The sequence below is a fragment of the Loxodonta africana genome, chromosome 1, assembly GCF_030014295.1.
Source record: "Loxodonta africana isolate mLoxAfr1 chromosome 1, mLoxAfr1.hap2, whole genome shotgun sequence".
NCBI classification, from domain to species: domain Eukaryota; kingdom Metazoa; phylum Chordata; class Mammalia; order Proboscidea; family Elephantidae; genus Loxodonta; species Loxodonta africana.
The window spans coordinates 88,454,573-88,475,369 of NC_087342.1; the positions used below are offsets into that span (position 1 = coordinate 88,454,573).

At 43.5% G+C, this 20,797-nt stretch overlaps 1 protein-coding gene across 3 annotated transcripts in view; it reads right to left on the minus strand.

Annotated features, from left to right (window-relative positions):
• Positions 1–3,844: 3,844 nt before the first annotated feature.
• Positions 3,845–20,797, minus strand: part of LOC100662084 (HLA class I histocompatibility antigen, A alpha chain-like) — a 111,884-nt gene continuing 94,931 nt past the window's right edge. The window contains exons 3-7 of one of the 3 annotated variants that reach the window (XM_064282651.1): positions 20,479–20,754; positions 20,258–20,380; positions 19,788–19,820; positions 19,606–19,653; positions 3,845–4,043 (exon numbers count right to left, since the gene is read on the minus strand). In XM_064282651.1, the coding sequence (XP_064138721.1) occupies positions 3,982–4,043; positions 19,606–19,653; positions 19,788–19,820; positions 20,258–20,380; positions 20,479–20,754 (542 nt within the window). In that variant the 3' untranslated portion in view covers positions 3,845–3,981. Of the gene's footprint in view, positions 4,044–19,245; positions 19,435–19,605; positions 19,654–19,787; positions 19,821–20,257; positions 20,381–20,478; positions 20,755–20,797 lie in introns of those variants that run through there. The other 2 variants (XM_064282645.1, XM_064282647.1) reach the window with 2 other exon arrangements.

Sequence of the window (20,797 nt, forward strand, 5' to 3'; positions counted from 1 at the left end):
GGCAGAGCTTTCCCTGAGCTTTATGACTTTTATGAGGAGACTCCCCTGATGGTCTCCTCTGGCCATCGGGACACTTAACTCTTAGCTCTTAGAGGCTCTTTGCTCCCTTGAGATGATATTTCAGAGTCTCTGAAATGGGGAGAACATCCTCCTCTCTCAGGACCCTCTGGAGCTACTCCAAGGACAATATCTGCCTGTGGGGGAAAGGCCCAAGATCAGTTAAAACTACAGGATGTTTTCTTTTGATGACCCTCATTCCAGAAACCCAGCCAGTGGCTCCAGCACTAGGCGGCAGGTCCAGGGCTCTCCTGTGCAACCTGGTCTCCCTGACGGAAGGCTGGGGAGATTTAAGTTTTGGCTGGAGTTCCCATGAGTCAGGAATCTGGTGTTATTCACTTCGCTGGCTCTTACCAGTGTATTTGCTGCTTACTAGCTGTCTGATCACAGACAAGGCAATGAACCATTCTAAGCTTCAGTTTCTTCCTCTGGAAATAGGATTAATACCTTTACTTGCCTCATGATTTAGGTAAAATAATGCATGTGAAGTCATCCACAAACTTCCTGACACGGAGTAAGTGCTCAACACACGTTGGCTTCTATTTTATCCCCAAAATAAAATCACAATACCCTTTGGCATTCTCCAATTATGTCCTACAAAAGTCAGGTGTTATTACAGAATAAACATTTTTTCACTTTGGATAAATGCAATGTATGCTTACAAATCAATTAGAAAAGATAAACAGCTCAACTGAAATTGGTCAAAAGACAGGGATATAAACTTTTTTTTAAGGTCTGAACATGGTCTCAAACAAATAAAACTAACAGCAACAACAAAGCAGGAGAAACTCCAGAGTCTAAAGAATGACACGACATTGGCAAAGCTACCTTTATTCCTGCCTTCTTACTGGCTTTCTTGCTTGTAAGATAAGGAGGCTTTCCAGGTTTCCATGTTGAGTGAGGTAGGTACCATTGTAAATACAAATCCAAAAACTTACCCTAGAAACCAGCTTGGCAAGTATATCAGTAAACCAGAAGGTAAACAAATGCTTACACCCTTTTACTCGGTAATTTCACTGCTGCATACATGGTCAACACATTTGCAAAAAGGAATTTAAGCACAATTGGTTATCTCAGGGTTATTAATACAAAAAAAATGAATTAAATATATACATATTTAACATTTAAAAGTCAATAAATATTCTACACCAAATTCCATTCAATGAAATAGAATGAGGTCACTAAAATCAAGTTCAGAAGGATAAAACATGATATGGAAAATGCTCGTGAAATAACATAAGGGGAAAGGTGGTGTAAAAAGCTGCATTTGCGGTTTAATTCTGATAGTTTTATTGTGTAATGTAGGTTTTATAATGTTAAAAAAATCCTTTATATATATATTGAGTCATAGTAGGTGATTGTAGATGGTTTTTTTTGTATATTTTTTGGTATTTTCTACAAAGTGGTTTCTTTTTAACAAAAACAAAATCAAATGAAACAACAACAAAACAAAAAGCTCGACAAATGAAAATCAAAACCTGGACCCAAACAAAAGACTCCATAGCCCTCTCGTACTCTCTAAGTTATAGTATATGTCTAATTAGGCCAACTGTAGAAGTGACCCACTCTATTAAATATCATAGAACAGGTGGCTTTATAAATTTAATAAATTAAAATATCTCCACCTCAATTTTATAAAGAGGCCATGGTTTCAGGAAATCAGTGTCATGTCTACATTCTCCACCTATAACAGAGGAGGCTGGATCCTCGTCTTTTGCTGCTTGCCCCATCCCTGGTCCCCCTGACCCTGCTGTTCAGAATCCTAAGGAGCATGAGGAGAAATATGGGCCCAGACCCAGCACCTGCCACTCAGAAATGGCCATAGGACTGGTCTGCCTGCTGCAATGGGGCCTGACCCTCACCTGGCCTGTAGTGTCTGCCTCCATCTTGAAGCTTCTCAGCCAGCTCCTCAGCCTCCACTTCCCAGCATCCTCCTTGCCCCACACCCCTGTCCCACCTAACCCACCTGACCGCCTCCATGCAGACAGCCCTTATCCAGGCTGAGGTCCTGCCCACCTGCGAACCAGGCCTCCTCCCAGATTTTCCTGCATATCGGGGGGGTCATTATCTCTGACACAGCAGAAACAGGCCCAGGAGATGGGCAATTCAGCCACTTGGGGTGGGGACTCACACATGAAGCAATAGTGGCACAAGCTCCCACCCCTCCCCTACCTGAGCTCTTCTTCCTCCAGATCACAGCTCCAGGCACCAGAGCTTCAACTACCACAGCTCCAAGGAGAACCAGGCTACAAAGATTCCCATGATATGGACAGTGAGCTGAGGAGGTGTCTTTGGGAAGAGAAGGGGAGGTGAGGAGTCCTGACGCCAAGGCTTCAGCCATGAGCATACTGGAGGTGCCTAGAAAGCCAGCTACTTTCCCTGAGAAGAGGCTCCGCCCTCATTTCCCTCCTTACCCCATCTCAGTGTGAGGGGCTCAGGCAGCCCCTCATGCTGCACATGGCCTGTGTATCTCTGTTCCTCTCCAGAGGGCACAACCACAGCCGCACAATTCTGGAAGGTCCTGTCCCCCGAAGGCCTGGTGACCACAAGCTGCATGTCCTGGGTCTGATCCTCCTGGTCCTGCTCCAGGTCAGCGTGATCTCTGCCAGGTAGAAGCTCCGGACCCAGCACCTCAGCGTGGCCTCATGGTCAGAGACCGGGTGGTAGGTCATGAGTGTAAATGGTGAATCTGTGAAAAAAGGTCAAAGAGAATTCAGTCTTTGATTTTCTTTCCATTATCCATTAAAGGGAGGCACATTTAACCACCATGGGAATGGACAGGACAGTTGGGGAGGGAAAATGAGAAATTTAGGCACTAGCTTTACCCACCACAGGAGTCTATAAGGAAATGCTGTTTTAAAGCACATTGTAGCCCACACACTTTGGAGGCTTTAGGTGTCAGTGACAGGAAGAGGGGCTTTTGGTCCTTCACAGGTAAAGGTAGGGTCAGGAGAGCAGCAGGCCTGGGACAGAGGTTTAGGGCAAAGTCTGAGAGAAACCCCAACAGAGCTTGATCTCCATGCCGGGTCCCTAAGAAACTGCTGTTCAGTTATTTCCTTTGACCTTTTTTTTTTTTCCCCACCCAAAGCTTCATGGTCCCTAAATGTCCCAGAAAGCCCCGGGCAGGGTAAAGGATCCAGAGACCTAGACTCTTAGCCTCCCCATCAGAACACCATAAACTGGAGGAAGGGTTGTCAGATGGGTGCTATCCTCCCTCTTGTCCTTAGGGACACCACTGGGGGACGCAAACTGCGCCTGAGGGAGGTCCAGGGAGGCTGCCCCATGCTCTTGCTCCCTGAGTGAAGCAGCATTTCTAGGCCCTTGCTTCCCTGGGGCCTGGAAGCTCCACTAACCCAGCTGGCTGCCCCTCCATGTCCTGTCACCTTTCTGGAACTCAGGTCCCCATCAAGAAGCTGGAATCTGCCCCTGGCCAGCAAAGTAATGATATTGCACAGGAGGCTGGGGGTTCCTACCCCTGAAGTTGAGGGGGCACTGGGGAAGGAGAGGGTGAGACCCCAGCCCCACCCACTCTCTGCCCGCCTACTTCATCTTTAAGATGGTCATTGGCCCCAACAAGTGTCGGCATGGCTCAAATCTAAACTGGAACAAAGTACAAACAACACTGGGGGCTCTCCCCTAGGTATGGGGGTCTGACAGGTATCAGGGACCACAGGAGAAGAAAGGTAAGGAAGAGGGAGGAAGGGAGAAATCCAAAGGGGATGAGGTCTCATGCCCCTAACAAGGACGACCCTCTTCTATCTCCCCAAAGATAGTTTCCCTCCCAACTCCACGTCACTTCAACAACAGCAGGACCAGGACCTCCAAATGGAGCAGGAGGAGGGTTCCGGGACCCACAGAGTCGGTGGAGAGCGCTGGTTCCCTTTAGGATCCTTCGTGGAAGTAAACTAACTCTGGTCAGCTTCTCTAGAACCGGATACCCAATGAACCAACCTTGGAGAGTGTCATCTGTCTGCAGGCAGAACAACCTGAAAGAGATTGCAAAGGAAAAGTGAAACTTATGTAACAGTCCCAAGTTGATGGACTACCGGGTGCACGTTCCCACTATGTGGCCCCCACACCTTCTTTGTCCTCTTCGGAATCCCAGGCACCGCCCTCAAGTCTGATATCCTGAGATCCAAACCTGGAGACACTGAGAACTTTCCCTGAGACCCCTCCTCTGCCACAGAACACTCTTGCCCGCTGTGTCCCAAAGTGGTCGTGCTCGCTCTCTCTCTCTCTCACACACACACCAGCACACACTGCTTTAGGAATTGACACTCCTCTTTCCTTCTGTAGCCCCCATTCTCTCTCCCCCAGCACAAGAACTTTCTTCCTACCTTAGGAGAATTCCACTTAAAAAGTCTTAGCAGGAAAGAAACCAACTCCCTCCATAAAAGAGGAAAATTCACTTTCCCAAACATCCTTGCACTTGAACATGGGCACGGGGCTGAGGCTCCACCAGTCAGGCACCCACATGCTGGACTCTGACTCAGGACATAGTGACACAGAAAAGCTGGGACTGTGCAGAATACACTTGGCAAGGGTGGTGTGAGTGGCAGTAGTGACATCCAGTTGCAAGGAGTACCAGGGAGAATTGTCTTGGCTACAAGCCCAGTGTCCACTATCGGGGGTGTCGGTGGTGTGGGCAGTGGCATCTGAGGCAGCAGCAGAAGCTGTGGTTTCTATGTGGGACATGATCAAAGGTCGGATTGTGGCTGTATGGCTTCTAGCCTGGTTCTGTGGCTTTCCTCAAAATGAAATCAGCCCCAAGATCACACACATAAATTGCTTTGTGTTTCAATTATAAAAATTAGGATTCTGTTTGCACCAAGAAGTGAATGAAAAATCAGTGTGAGGAGTTTTCAGAGAGCAAGCATTCAGAGAGTTACTTTCTGCTGAGCTGTGAGCCACTTGCTAAATCTTCCACCTGGCTACACCTCCCAGTCACAGAAATGACATGTATCTGCCAACATCATCTCATAACTGATGATATTTGTTCTCCTTTTTCTCTCCTAGAAACAAACCCACTTAAATGTGGTTTTAAGATCCCTCATCATCCTGGGTACTAACCTGATCACTGACCTCGGTGGTTCCAAATCTGGCTGAGCACCAGCAGTGCTTGTGGGACTTCTTACAACACACACAGACCTCTCATCAGATCAATCATCTCAGAATATTGGGTCCACAGCCCAAGAATTACTTAACAACAAGTGCTCCAGGGGAGGATGATGCACAGCCATGTGGGAATCCCTGGTCTACATTCTTGCTACTAAAAGTATGATCTGAAGACCAGCAGCATCAATCAGCACCAACCTTGTTATAAACACAGAAACTCATGCTCTACTCCCACCTTCTGAATCTTAATGAGATTTTCAGGTGACTCTTTGCATAGAAAGTTTGGGGCTCCCTGATCTTGCTCTGCCTTCTGTCAGAGCTCTGTAGTCTGCTTGTGTGTAGTCTGATCAGATGGCTTAGCACTGGAGGGCCCAGGGTTCAGTCTTTCTTCCTGTTTCTTCCATAGCTAATCACTTTCTTTGAGGTCTTACTCATTCTCAAGGCTTTAAGTATCATTTATACGATGTCACTTCCCAAATCTATTTCCCTAATCAACATCTCTACTGATACCCAGACTGGTATGTCCAACTGCCAACCCAACAACCTCACTTGCATTTCTTGTTTTGTTTTGCTGTTTGCTTTTTTTGCATTTTAGATGAAGGTTTGCAGAGCAAATTACTTAACCAATTAATACATATATTGGTTTGTGGTATTGCTTACCAACTCCATGACATGTCAACATTCTGCCCTTCTTGATTTTGGGTTCCACATTACCAGCTTTCCTGTCCCTTCCTGCCTTCACATCCTTTCCCCTGGGATGCTGTGCCCATTTAGTCTTGTTTTGCTTTATGGGCCTGTCTAATCTTTGGCTGAAGGGTGAACCTCAGGGGTGATTTCAGTACTGAGTTGAAAGGCTGTCCAGGGGCCATGCATTACTAAGAGACATCTCAGACTCAACATTTCTTAAAGTGCATGCCTGTGATGCCCCCTCCTCAACATGCTCATTCTAGAGTCTCCCCCATCTCCACTGATTCTGTTTGCACAGTCCATAGTATTTGGTGTCCTCATTGACTCTTTATTTCTTTTTTTTATTTTATTAACTTTTATTGAGCTTCAAGTGAACGTTTACAAATCAGGTCAGACTGACACATATAAGTTTATATACACCTTACTCCGTACTCCCACTTGCTCTCCCCCTAATGAGTCAGCCCTTTCAGTCTCTTCTTTCGTGACAATTTTGCCAGCTTCCAACTCTCTCTATCCTCCCATCCCCTCTCCAGACAGGAGATGCCAACACAGTCTCAAGTGTCCACCTGATATAATTAGCTCACTCTTCATCAGCATCTCTCTCCTACCCACTGTCCAGTCCCTTTCATGTCTGATGAGTTGTCTTCAGGAATGGTTCCTGTCCTGTGCTAACAGAAGTTTTGGGGACCATGACCGCCGGGATTCCTCTAGTCTCAGTCAGACCATTAAGTATGGTCTTTTTATGAGAATTTGGGGTCCGCATCCCACTGATCTCCTGCTCCCTCGGGGGTTCTCTCTTGTGCTCCCTGTCAGGGCAGTCATCGATTGTGGCCGGGCACCAACTAGTTCTTCTGGTCTCAGGATGATGTAGGTCTCTGGTTCATGTGGCCCTGTCTGTCTCTTGGGCTCTTAGTTATCGTGTGACCTTGGTGTTCTTCATTCTCCTTTGCTCCAGGTGGGTTGAGACCAATTGATGCATTCTTAGATGGCCGCTTGTTAGCATTTAAGACCCCAGGTGCCACATTTCAAAGTGGGATGCAGAATGTTTTCATAATAGAATTATTTTTCCAATTGACTTAGAAGTCCCCTTAAACCATGGTCCCCAAAACCCCACCCTTGCTCCGCTGACCTTTGAAGCATTCAGTTTATCCCAGAAACTTCTTTGCTTTTGGTCCAGTCCAGTTGAGCTGACCTTCCATGTATTGAGTGTTGTCCTTCCCTTCACCTAAAGCAGTTCTTATGTACTAATTAATCAATAAAAAGCCCTCTCCCACCCTCCCTCCCTCCCCCACTCGTAACCACAAAAGTATGTGTTCTTCTCAGTTTATATTATTTCTCAAGATCTCATAATAGTGGTCTTATACAATATTTGTCCTTTTGCCTCTGACTAATTTCATTCAGCATAATGCCTTCCAGGTTCCTCCATGTTATGAAATGTTTCACAGATTCGTCACTGTTCTTTATCGATGTGTAGTATTCCATTGTCTGAATATACCACAATTTATTTACGCATTCATCCGTTGATGGACACGTTGGTTGCTTCCAGCTTCTTGCTATTGTAAACAGAGCTGCAATAAACATGGGTGTGCATATATCTGTTTGTGTGAAGGCTCTTGTATCTCTAGGGTATATTTCGAGGAGTGGGATTTCTGGGTTGGATGGTAGTTCTATTTCTAACTGTTTAAGATAACGCCAGATAGATTTCCAAAGTGGTTGTACCATTTTACAGTCCCACCAGCAGTGTATAAGAGTTCTGATCTCTCCGCAGCCTCTCCAACATTTATTATTTTGTGTGTTTTGGATTAATGCCAGCCTTGTTGGAGTGAGATGGAATCTCATCGTAGTTTTAAGTTGCATTTCTCTAATGGCTAATGATCGAGAGCATTTTCTCATGTATCTGTTAGCTGCCTGAATAGCTTCTTTAGTGAAGTGTGTGTTCATATCCTTTGCACACTTCTTGATTGGGTTGTTTGTCTTTTTGTGGTTGAGTTTTGACAAAATCATATAGATTTTAGAGATCAGGTGCTGGTCGGAGACGTCATAGCTGAAAATTCTTTCCCAGTCTGTAGGTGGTCTTTTTACTCTTTTGGTGAAGTCTTTAGATGAGCGTAGGTGTTTGATTTATAGGAGCTCCCAGTTATCTGGTTTCTCTTCGGCATTTTTGGTAATGTTTTGTATTCTGTTTATGCCTTGTATTAGGGCTCCTAAGGTTGTCCCTATTTTTTCTTCCATGATCTTTATCATTTTAGTCTTTATGTTTAGGTCTTTGATCCACTTGGAGTCAGTTTTTGTGCATGGTGTGAGGTATGGGTCCTGTTTCATTTTTTTGCAAATGGATATCCAGTTTTGCAAGCACCATTTGTTAAAAAGACTATCTTTTCCCCAATTAACTGACACTGGGCCTTTGTCAAATATCAGCTGCTCATATGCGGATGGATTTATATCTGGGTTCTCAATTCTGTTACACTGGTCTATGTGTCTGTTGTTGTACCACTACCAGGCTGTTTTGACTACTGTGGCTGTATATTAGGTTCTGAAATCAGGTAGAGTGAGACCTCCCACTTTCTTCTTCTTTTCCAGTAATGCTTTCCTTATCCGAGGCTTCTTTCCCTTCCATATGAAGTTGGTGATTTGTTTCTCTATGACATTAAAAAATGACATTGGAATTTGGATCGGAAGTGCATTGTATGTATAGATGGCTTTTGGTACAATAGACATTTTTACTATGTTAAGTCTTCCTATCCAAGAGCAAGGTATGTTGTTCCACTTAAGTATGTCCTTTTTAATTTCTTGTAGTAGAGCTTTGTAGTTTTCTTTGTACAGGTCTTTTACATCCTTGGTAAGATTTATTCCTAAGTATTTTATCTTCTTGGGGGCTACTGTGAATGGTATTGATTTGGTGATTTCCTCTTCAATGTTCTTTTTGTTGATGTAGAGGAATCCAAGTGATTTTTGTATGTTTATCTTATAACCTGAGACTCTGCCAAACTCTTCTATTAGTTTCAGTAGTTTTCTAGAGGATTCCTTGGGGTTTTCTGTGTATAAGATCATGTCATCTGCAAATAGAGATAATTTTACTTCCTCTTTGCCAATCCAGATGCCCTTTATTTCTTTGTCTAGCCTAATTGCTCTGGCTAGGACTTCTAGCACAATGTTGAATAAGAGTGGTGATAAAGGGCATCCTTGTCTGGTTCCCTTTCTCAAGGGAAATGCTTTCAGGCTCTCTCCATTTAGAGTGATGTTGGCTGTTGGTTTTGCATAGATGCCCTTTTTTTATGTCGAGGAATTTTCCTTCAATTCCTATTTTGGTGAGAGTTTTTATCATAAATGGGTGTTGGACTTTGTCAAATGCCTTTTCGGCATCAATTGATAAGATCATGTGGTTTTTGTCTTTTGTTTTATTTATATGGTGGATTACATTAAAGATTTTTCTAATATTAAACCAGCCTTGTATACCTGGTATAAATCCCACTTGGTTGTGGTGAATTATTTTTTTGATATGTTGTTGAATTCGATTGGCCAGAATTTTGTTGAGGATTTTTGCATCTATGTTCATGAGGGATATAGGTCTATAATTTTCTTTTTTTGTAATGTCTTTACCTGGTTTTGGTATCAGGGAGATGTTGGCTCCACAGAATGAGTTGGGTAGTATTCCGTCATTTTCTATGCTTTGAAATACCTTTAGTAGTAGTGGTGTTATCTCTTCTCTGAAAGTTTGGTAGAACTCTGCAGTATAGACATATGGGCCGGGGCTTTTTTTGTTGGGCGTTTTTTGATTACCATTTCAATCTCTTTTTTTGTTATGGGTCTATTTAGTTGTTCTACTTCTGAATGTGTTAGTTTAGGTAGGTAGTGTTTTTCCAGGAATTCATCCATTTCTTCTAGGTTTGAAAATTTGTTAGAGTACAATTTTTCGTAATAGTCTGATATGATTCTTTTAATTTCAGTTGGGTCTGTTGTGATGTGGCCCTTCTCGTTTCTTATTCGGGTTATTTGTTTCCTTTCCTGTATTTCTTTAGCCAGTCTAGCCAATGGTTTATCAATTTTGTGAATTTTTTCAAAGAACCAGCTTTTGGCTTTGTTAATTCTTTCAATTGTTTTTCTGTTCTCTAATTCATTTACTTCAGCTCTAATTTTTATTATTTGTTTTCTTCTGGTGCCTGATGGATTCTTTTGTTCCTCACTTTCTATTTGTTCAAGTTGTAGGGACAGTTCTCTGCTTTTGGCTCTTTCTTCTTTTTGTATGTGTGCATTTATCGATCTAAATTGGCCTCTGAGCACTGCTTTTGCTGTGTCCCAGAGGTTTTGATAGGAAGTATTTTCATTCTCGTTGCATTCTATGAATTTCCTTATTCCCTCCTTGATGTCTTCTATAACCCAGTCTTTTTTCAGGAGGGTATTTTTTTATTGTTCAGTTTCCAAGTATTTGATTTCTTTTCCCTAGTTTTTCTGTTATTGATTTCTACTTTTATTGCCTTGTGGTCTGAGAAGATGCTTTGTAATATTTCGATGTTTTGGATTCTGCAAAGGTTTGTTTTTATGACCTAATATCTGGTCTATTCTAGAGAATGTTCCATGTGAGCTAGAAAAAAAAGTATATTTTGCAGCAGTTGGGTGGAGCGTTCTGTATAAGTCAATGAGGTCAAGTTGGTTGATTGTTGTAAGTAGGTCTTCCGTGTCTCTATTGAGCTTCTTACTGGATGTCCTGTCCTTCTCCAAAAGTGGTGTGTTGAAGTCTCCTACTATATATGTGGAGGTGTCTATCTCACTTTTCAGTTCTGTTAAAGTTTGATTTATGTATCTTGCAGCCCTGTCATTGGGTGCATAAATATTTAATATGGTTATATCTTCCTGATCAATTGTCCCTTTTATCATTATGTAGTGTCCTTCTTTATCCTTTGTGGTGGATTTAAGTTTAAAGTCTGTTTTGTCAGAAATTAATATTGCTACTCCTCTTCTTTTTTGCTTATTGTTTGCTTGATATATTTTTTCCATCCTTTGAGTTTTAGTTTGTTTGTGTCTCTAAGTCTAAGGTGTGTCTCTTGTAGGGAGCATATAGATGGATCTTGTTTCTTTATCCAGTCCGAGACTCTCTGTCTCTTTATTGGTACATTTAGTCCATTTACAATCAGTGTAATTATAAATAAGTGTTTAGTGTTGTCATTTTGATGCCTTTTTATGTGTGTTGTTGACAATTTCATTTTTCCACTTACTTTTTTGTGCTGAGACGTTTTTCTTTGTAAATTGAGATTCTCAATTTCATAGTATTTGACTTTATGTTTGTTGAGTCGTTACGTTTTTCTTGGCTTTTATTTTGAGTTATGGAGTTGTTATACCTCTTTGTGGTTACCTTAATACTTACCCCTATTTTTCTAAGTAAAAACCTAACTTGTATTGTCCTATATTGCCTTGCATCCCTCTCCATATGGCAGTTCTATGCCACCTGTATTTAGTCCCTCTTTTTGATTATTGTGATCTTTTACATATTGACTTCAATGATTCCCTGTTATGAGCACATTTTTTTAATTAATCTTAATTTGTTTTTGTGATTTCCCTATTTGAGTTGATATCAGGATGTTCTGTTTTGTGACCTTGTGTTGTGCTGGTATCTGATATTATTGGTTTTCTGACCAAATAATTTTCTTTAGTATTTCTTGTAGCTTTGGTTTGGTTTTTGTAAATTCTCTAAGCTTCTATGTATCTGTAAATATCTTAATTTCTCCTTCATATTTCAGAGAGAGTTTTGCTGGATATATGATCCTTGGCTGGCAGTTTTTCTCCTTCAGTGCTCTGTATATGTCATCCCATTGCCTTCTTGCCTGCATGGTTTCTGCTGAGTAGTCTGAACTTATTCTTATTGATTCTCCCTTGAAGGAGACCTTTCTTTTCTCCCTGGCTGCTTTTAAAATTTTCTCTTTATCTTTGGTTTTGGCAAGTTTGATGATAATATGTCTTGGTGTTTTTCTTTTTGGATCAATCTCAAATGGGGTTCGATGAGCATCTTGGATGGATATCCTTTCTTCTTTCATAATGTCAGGGAAGTTTTCTGTCAGCAGATCTTCAACTATTTTCTCTGTGTTTTCTGTCCTCCCTCCCTGTTCTGGGACTCCAATCACATGCAAGTTATCCTTCTTGATAGAGTCCCACATGATTCTTAGGGTTTCTTCATTTTTTTTAATTCTTTTATCTGATTTTTTTTCGGCTATGTTGGTGTTAATTCTCTGGTCCTCCAGATTTCCCACTCTGCATTCTAATTGCTCGAGTCTCCTCCTCTGACTTCCTATTGCGTTGTCTAACTCTGTAATTTTATTGTTAATCTTTTGGATTTCTGCATGCTGTCTCTCTATGGATTCTTGCAACTTTTAATTTTTCCACTATGCTCTTGAATAATCTTTTTGAGTTCTTCAACTGTTTTATCAGTGTGTTCCTTGGCTTTTTCTGCAGTTTGCCTTATTTCATTTCTGAGGTCATCCCTGATGTCTTGGAGCATTCTGTAAATTAGTTTTTTATATTCAGTATCTGATAATTCCAGGATTGTATCTTCATTTGGGAAAGATTTTGATTCTTTTTTTTGGGGGGCTGTAGAAGCTGTCATGGTCTGCTTCTTTATGTGGTTTGATATCGACTGCTGTCTCTGAGCCATCACTAAGATATAAAAAAAAAAATAGTAGTGGTTTATTCTATAATTGCTCACTGAGTCTTATCTTGTTTTGTTTTCTTTCAATATACGTGGATGGGCTACTAGATTGTGCTGTCTTGTTTATTGTAGCCCTTGACTCACTTATGACCTATTACCAGCTGGTTTGGGCTGTTGCCAGATATATATGCCTGAGTCTATTCACTATTCTTGAGTAGAATCTGATTTTGGGTCATCAAGTTTGCGCTGCACCCTAACACCTATCTACCTCGAGAAGTAGTGGTGATAGTTGTGTGCACCAGATTCTATTAGCAGCTGGGGTTCACACTCCAGGGGGGGCAGGATGCTGAGAGGCTTCTCCCAAGTGCCAGTGAGGTAGGTATGTCTCTATTACTATAGCACCTTGGTGGGAGGGCACTGCAGCTGTACCTTAGGCCCCTAATGCAAGTACCTCTACTGATTGGTAGGTGTCACCCTCCTTAGACCCCTAAGGCAAGAGGCTAGGTGGTCTGGAGAGAACTTCAGCCCTCAGTTCCCTGTTGTGGGTCAGTTAAGGCTCTGTTGAATAAGCAGAGATATCAGACCTGGGAAACTTGTTTTTCCAGTAAATCCGCTAAAAAAAAAATGCAGTCAGATCCCTATCAGAACTGCCTTTGCATTATAACAGCCACCTTGTTCCCTGTAAGGATGAAAGCCCAAGATTTGGATCATATATGGTTGGCTGGAGCTGACTCTGTGTTTTTAGTCCAATTAGGGAAGGATTTTTGGTCCCTGGGTTTTTTGTGGTTGCTTCTCTCAGGCCAGAAGAATGGGTTAGGAAAAGACAAAAAAAGGGAAAAGCAAAGCCGCGGAGACAGAGCCGTTCTCCCTCTGGCTCAGGAAATTCCAATGTTAATGAAGACACCTGGAAAGGGGAGGGGAGGGTTCAGAAAAACAGGAGAGTAGCACCCCGGAATATAGCCAAAGTTGCTTATCTTGCTTGGGATGACTATTTTATCTGAGATTCCCGAGGGGCGTGTTGCCTTTGTGTGCTGGCTGTGTGGAGATTGCCCCCGAGGGTCTGGCCCACTGAAGCTGCAGTCAGATCCTCCACTGCCAGTCCAAAGCCCAGTGTCAAATTTCCCCTGCTGGGACACTGCACTCCCGGCTCCAAAATCAGTCGCTGACTCTCGGGGACTTCTTGTCCCACCAGCCGCATCACTGTGCCGCCCCCGCAGACCTGCTGGGCCCCCTCCCAGGGTTAGTTCAGGGGAGTAGGGCTGCGCCCTGTGTTTGCGCTGTGACCAGATGCCGTGTTCAGCTCCCCTGTGCCCAGTCCAAAGCCCGGCACCAAGGTTCCCCAGCTGGGATGCTGCACTCCCGGCTCCAAAACCAGTCACTGCCTCCCGGGGACTTCTCCCACCAGCCGCGTCGCCACACCACCCATGCAGACCAGCTGGGCCCCCTCCCGGGGTCAGTTCAGGGGGGTAGGGCTGTGTCCCTTGTTTGCGCCGTCACAAGATGTTGTGTTCAGCTCCCCTGGGCCCAGTCCTAAGCCCGGCACCAAGGTTGCCTGACTGGGACGCTGGCTCCAGGCTCCGAAAACAGCCGCTGCTTCCCCGTAGTTGTTCATTCTCCGTCTCTGTCGCTCAGGTCAACTCTTTAAATCTGTGTTTCTTGTTCAGCGTTCGTAGATTATTATGTATGTGATCGATTTACTTGTTTTTCCGAGTCTTTGTTGCAATAGGGATCCGAGGTAGCGTCTACCTAGTCAGCCATCTTGGCACCCCGGTCTCGACTCTTTATTTCTTGTTCTTCAAATTCAGTCCATTAGGAAATCTTGTAAACCCCATCTTCAAAATATATTCATAATCCAATCGCTTCCCACTATTTTCATTGCTCACACCCAGGCAAAGCAAACACCATCTCAAATAATAGCCTAAATTTCTACTGTTTTCCCACTCTTTTGCTCACTCCTCACCTCTCAATTCTATTAAGTCTTACACTGTCTCTCTTCTACTACTATTTTGTAACTCCCCATCTCACCCAGATTAAAAGTCAAAACCCTTCCAATATCCTTAGTCCCTACATGGTCTGGCCACACCTCTGACCTTATCTCAATGTCTCTGCTGCAGCCACACTGGCCTCCTCACTGACCCCAGAAAACAGTCACGAGCCCTTCCCTAGTGCATCTGTAATGGATGATCCCCTGCCAGGAAAGAACTTCACCAGACATTCTGATGATTAATTCCTTCATGTCCTTCAACTCTTCCCTCAAAGGTCACCTTCTTAATGAAGCCCACACTGCCCATCCAAGTTCAAACAGCTGTCTTTCCTGGCCCCACACACCCACACTCTGTGTCACCTTCCTCATAGCACTTACCATCTGCTTACATAAACACATTCGTTATTTACTTCTGTGGTAGGCTGAAAAATAATCGCCAAAGATGTCCACATTCTAATCTGTAGAACCTGTGAACATGCTACATTATATACAAAACGGACGTTTGAACTGTAGAATTTGAGATTAGATAATTATCTGGGATTACCTTGGTGGACCCAGTGATGTAATCACAAGATATATATAAGAGGGAGGCAGGAAGGACAAAGTTAGAGAAGAACATGTAAGGGCAGAATCAGATGTCAGAAAGCAGATTCTAAGCTGCTGCTTTTGAAGATGGAAGAAGGAGCTGAGGGCCAAGGAGAGTAGGAAGGCTCTGGAAGATGGAAAGGGCAAGAATGGGATTCTCCCCTACAGCTTCCAGATGGAATGCAGCCCTTCATGCCCAGTTTAAACTTCTGACCTCCAGAACTATGACTGAATAAATTTGTGTTATTTCTAAGTAAATAAGTTTGTGGTAAGGGTGTGCCAAAGTATGACCTAGAGTGAATACCGCCTGAATTCAGAGACCATCTCAAGAATAGATCTGATGCATTGAACACTAGTGACCAAAAACAAGATGAGCTGTGGAATGACATCAAGAACATCATACATGAAGAAAGCAAAAGGTCATTAGAAAAAAAAACCAGTAAACAAAGAAAACACCAAAATGGGTATTAGACTCTGAAACCTGCTCTTGAATATCAAGTAACTAAAGCATAGGAAGACATGATCACTGAAAGAGCTGAACAGAGGATTTCAAAAGGCAGCTCTAGAAGACAAAGGAAAACATGAGAGTTGAATGTGCAAAGACCTGAAGTTAGAAAACCAAAAGGGAAGAATACACTCAGCATTTCTCAAGCTCAAAGAACTGAATAAAAATTTCAAGTCTCAAGTTGCAATACTGAAGGATTCTAAGGACAAAATATTGCAAGACACAGGAAGCATCAAAAGAAGATGGAAGGAATACACAGTCACTATACCAAAAACAATTGGTTGATGTCGAACCATTTCAGGAGGTAGTACACGATCAAGAACCACAGTACTGAGGAAGTCGAAGCTGCATTGAAGGCTCCAGGAACTGACAGAATACCAAGTTAGATGTTTCAGCAAATGAATGCAACGCTAGAAGCATGCACTTGTTTGTGTCACTTTCAAGAAATCTGGAAGACGGCTACCTGGCCAATCGACTAGAAGAAACCCATATTTGTGCTCATTGCAAAGAAAGGAGATCCAACAGAATGTGGAAATTAGCGAACGATATCAGTAATAACACACGCAACTAAAATTTTGCTGAAGATAATTCAAAAGCAGTTGAAGCAGTACATCCACCAGAAAGTGACAGAATTCAAGGCAGATTCAGAAGAGGACTTAAATCCAGGGATATCATTGCTTATGTCAAATGGATTGTGGCTGAAAACAGAGAATACCAGAAAGATGTTTACCTATATAGTACTCAGTATGCAAAGGCATTCAACTGTGTGGATCATAACAAATGATAAATAACACTGACAGGACAGGAATTCCAGAACACTTAATTGTGCTCATGAGAAACCTGTACAAAGACCAAGAGGGAGTCATTCAAACAGAACATGGGGATATTGAGTGGTTTAAAATCAGAAAAGATGTGTATCACTGTTGTATCCTTTCACCATACTTACTCAATCTTCATGCTGAGCAAATGATCTGAGAAGTTGGAGTACATGAAGTAGGATGTGGCATCAGGATTACACCTCCACAAAAATCCTCTCTTTTTTGGACAGAAAACAGCTGTCTAATAAGCAACATCATGATAAATGGAGAAAATAATGAAGTTGGCAAGAATTTCATTTTACTTGGACCCACAATCAACATCCATGGAGCAGTAGCCAAGAAACCAAACAACATATTGCATTGGACAAACCTGCTGCAGAAGACCTCTTGAAAGTAATAGGAAGCAAAGATGTCACTTTGAGGTCTAAGGTGTGCCTGACCCTAGCCATAATATTTTCAATCCCTGCATATGCATGCAAAAGCTGGACAATAATAAGGAAGACTGAAGAATTGATGCCTTTCACTTATGGTATTGGCAAGAAATATTGAATATGTCATGGACTGTCAGAAGAACAAACAAATCTGTCTTGGAAGAAGTACAGCCAGAATGCTCCTTGGAAGCGAGGATGGTGAGATTTCGTCTTGTGTACTTTGGACATGTTATCAAGAGGGACCAGTCCCTCGAGAAGGACATCATACTTTCTAAGTAGAGGGTCAGCAAAAAAGAGGAAGGCCCTCAATGAGATGGATTAACACAGTGGTTGCAACAATGGGCTCAAGCATTAAAAAGATTGTGAGGATGGTGCACGACCAACCAGGCAGTGTTTCAGTCTATTGTACAAAGGGTCGCTAGGAGTTGGAATCAACTGGACAGCAGCTAACAACAAGCTTGTGATAATTTGTTACAGGAACAAGGAAAATAATACACTATGCTTACACACTATACTTTATCTCTCTGTGCTCAAACATATGCTCCACAAGTCCGCACTTTCTGTTCTTAATTAACTGATGTTGCCCAGATGCAAAAATAATGTGTTGTATAGTAATCGCTCAACAAATGTCAGTAGAATGAATGATCAATGTAGTGTAGACCACCTCCCTATTCTAGAGGCACTGTCTTTATTAATATAGCCTTAGACCAAAAACTGTTTCGTGGTAGCTGCAACACAACATCCACTCACATTGACATTAACGCCACCTGGACTTTTCTAACAAGGGCTGCTATCTCCTCCCTCCCTCTACCCCTTCCCATCCCCTACATCCACTGTCATAGATTCAACTTTGTCCCCCCAAAATATCGAACAACTCAGCTAGGTCCCGATTCCCAGTATTGTATGACTGTCCACTATTTTATGTGATTTTTCTACATGTGGCAAATCCTAGGCCCCGATGCAATGAGATGGATTAGTGGCAGTTTTATCGATGAGATACACAAGGTCAGGTTCTGTCTTAAGCCAATCTCTTCTGAGATATAAAACACAGAAGCAAACAGAGAGACGTGGGGACCTCATACCTCCAAGAAAGCAGCACCAGGAGCAGAGCATGTCCTTTGGACCTAAGGTTTCTGCACTGAGATGCTCCCAGACCAAGGGAAGACTGCTGCATCACAAGGACCTTCCTTCAGAGCCAAAAGAGAGAGAAAGCCTTCCAGTGGAGCTGGCGTACTGAATTTAGACTTCTAGCTTATTGGACTGTGACAGAATAAACTTCTCTTTGTTAAAGCCAGTCACTTGTGGTATTTCTCTTAGAGCAGCAGTAGATGACCAAGACACCCATCCTTCGGCACACTACAGCACACAATTTTATTTTCATCTTCATGGAAGAATGGTCCTTTGGTTGATGGGTAAATATATTACAACCAACAGTGAATTTAAATTAGCCTCTGCTTGATGAATTCCTAAGTTTGGAATGGAGTGGAGCCAGCACTAGGGTTATAATGCTAAGGGCAGTGAGAGTGGGGCGGGGGAGCTGAAAAGGATGGAAACAAAACAAAAATTTATCTAAGATGAGTAACTATTTGACTCCTATCTAAAAAAGGTTAGGGAAAAAATGACAAGACTCACCCTCGGAACAGCCCTAGAAAGAGGACAGGATCTGGACAAGTCTGAAAATTCATCTCTCATTACCACAGAGACTCCTGTGTGCAGGAGCTGCCCTCAGTCTTGTGGGACATTGACAAAGTGACTCTTGCAGCTGTCAGAGACAGGGAACACCCAGAGCAAATGAGACCAGAACTTACACACAAGAACAAGAACAGGCATAATCTTCTAAAAAACCAAACACACAAAAAATAATCATACAAATGATGGGGGCGAAGAGCCAGGCTTGGACATGAGCCCAGGCTAGCCCAGCCACACAGAACCCTCACTGCCCACAGCTTTGGAGACAAGACAAGGCCCAGGTGATACCTGAGTCCTTGTGACAACAGGTCCTAGTGGGACAAGGTTCTACTGAAGGGAAAAGGACAAAGGAGATGCAAAGATGACCCAGCCATGGAGTGACCACATCAAAGCCCACACTCTCCCAAGCACTGACTGTGTACATGCCCCGACTGTGCTCAGCTCCTCCACCACCCTCTCCCGACCCTGCCTATGACAGACTCAGGACAGTGAACACATGGATTCTGGAACATTCTCAGGGTTGCATTTATTTTCTCTCTTCAATTTTCAGAATTTTCATTTCCTTTAAGTAACCCATCAACTCCAACTCATAGCAAAAATATGAATAATCAAATTCATTCTCATATTTGCATTTTCAATAGAAAAGTGAAACATTGCAGATCACAGTGACAGGATGTTATGTGAGGGATAGAGATTTTCCAGCCCACCTCTGCAGGAACAGGGAATATCAATCATGATCAGTGTGGAGAAAGGGGATCTGGTGGGCAGGAGTGGGCAGTCTCCCCACATCCTCACATTATGCTCATAGGAACGCAGACACATTCAGAGGCCAGTTGCAAAAAGAGAAGTCAGGGGTTCTTGAATCACAAAGCTTGGCATGAACAAATCTTGTATCACTCAGTCCCACACATGGCTGCTGTCTCACGCTACGGAAGAAAGTAATCGTGAACAAATTCGGGTCAGTCACTGTAACTGTTGACACTATGAATAGCCCAACACATGATCAAAATGTCCAAATTCAAAGGATTCCCATGACCCATCATGCCCTCTCTGTCCTAACCCCTGCTCCATCCATGTCAGGCCTCCTAGGGTCTCACCTTTAGAAGCTGTGAGAGACACATCAGAGCCCTGGTCACTGTCGCTGCCTGGAAAAGAACAGGATCTGGTCAGAGCCCATAGGAGATGAGACTAGGGGAATGTGAATCATGGGCTCCCCCATAGGCTCCCATCTACATTAGCCCAAAGGTCTCAGCACCAGCCTCCCTCTCTCCACACTTACTTGAACCTTGAGTGTAGCTCCCTCCTTTCCCACCTGTGGGAAGAAGGCATTCAGTGAGATTGGGGGAGACAACATCACGAGGTCCTAGAAGAGCCAGCTAGTCCTGGACCCCAGGGACATGTCCAAAACTGTGACTGCAGACCCAGGGTAGGATAAGGAAATATAAGCAAAGATGTGCAGGGACTGAACTAACCACCCTCCTGGAAGCCTGTGCTCAGCAGGAACTTTCCCCTGTGACCTGTGACTATTGGGAATCAGGTCTCCATCACCAGAACCGTTAAGGTGAGAGATTTGCCATTCATTCTCAAATCTGCTTTATAAAAGGGTAATTGTTAGCACACAGGGTCCCAGACTGTGTCAGCATGTGTGGATGGTACCACCTGTAAAGAGGCAGGATAGGGCAAATCTCCTACCTGGGACTTGAAACCCTCCATGGGACAAGAAAACTCAGACCTCATCCCCATCTCTACCTGAGTTCTTCTTCCTCCACATCACAACAGCTCCCGCCACCACAACTCCAAGGACTACAGTTCCAAGGAGAAGGAGGCCAGCAACGACCTCTATTTTCGGGGTGCTGGCCTGGGAAGACAGTTCTGGAAAAAGAAGGGAGATGAGGAGCACTCACTCCTTAGAGGTCTCCAGGACTCCTGCTTTCCCTAAGAAGAGGCTCCACCCTTGGCTGCCTCCTTACCCCATCGCAGGGTCACAGGCTCAGACAGCCCCTCATGCTGCACACGGCATGTGTATCTCTGTTCCTCTCCAGAGGGCACCACCAGGGCTGCCCACTTCTGGAATGTCCCGTCTCCTGCAGGCCGGGTCTCCACAAGCTCCATGTCCTGGGTCTGGTCCTCCCCATCCCGCTGCCAGGTCAGGGTGATCTCCGCTGGGTGGAAGCCCAGGGCCCAACACCTCAGTGTGGCCTCATGGTCAGAGATGCAGTGGTGGGTCATGTGTGTCTTTGGGGGGTCTGGGTTAAAGAATCAAAAAATTTAGGAACTTTCTGATACCTC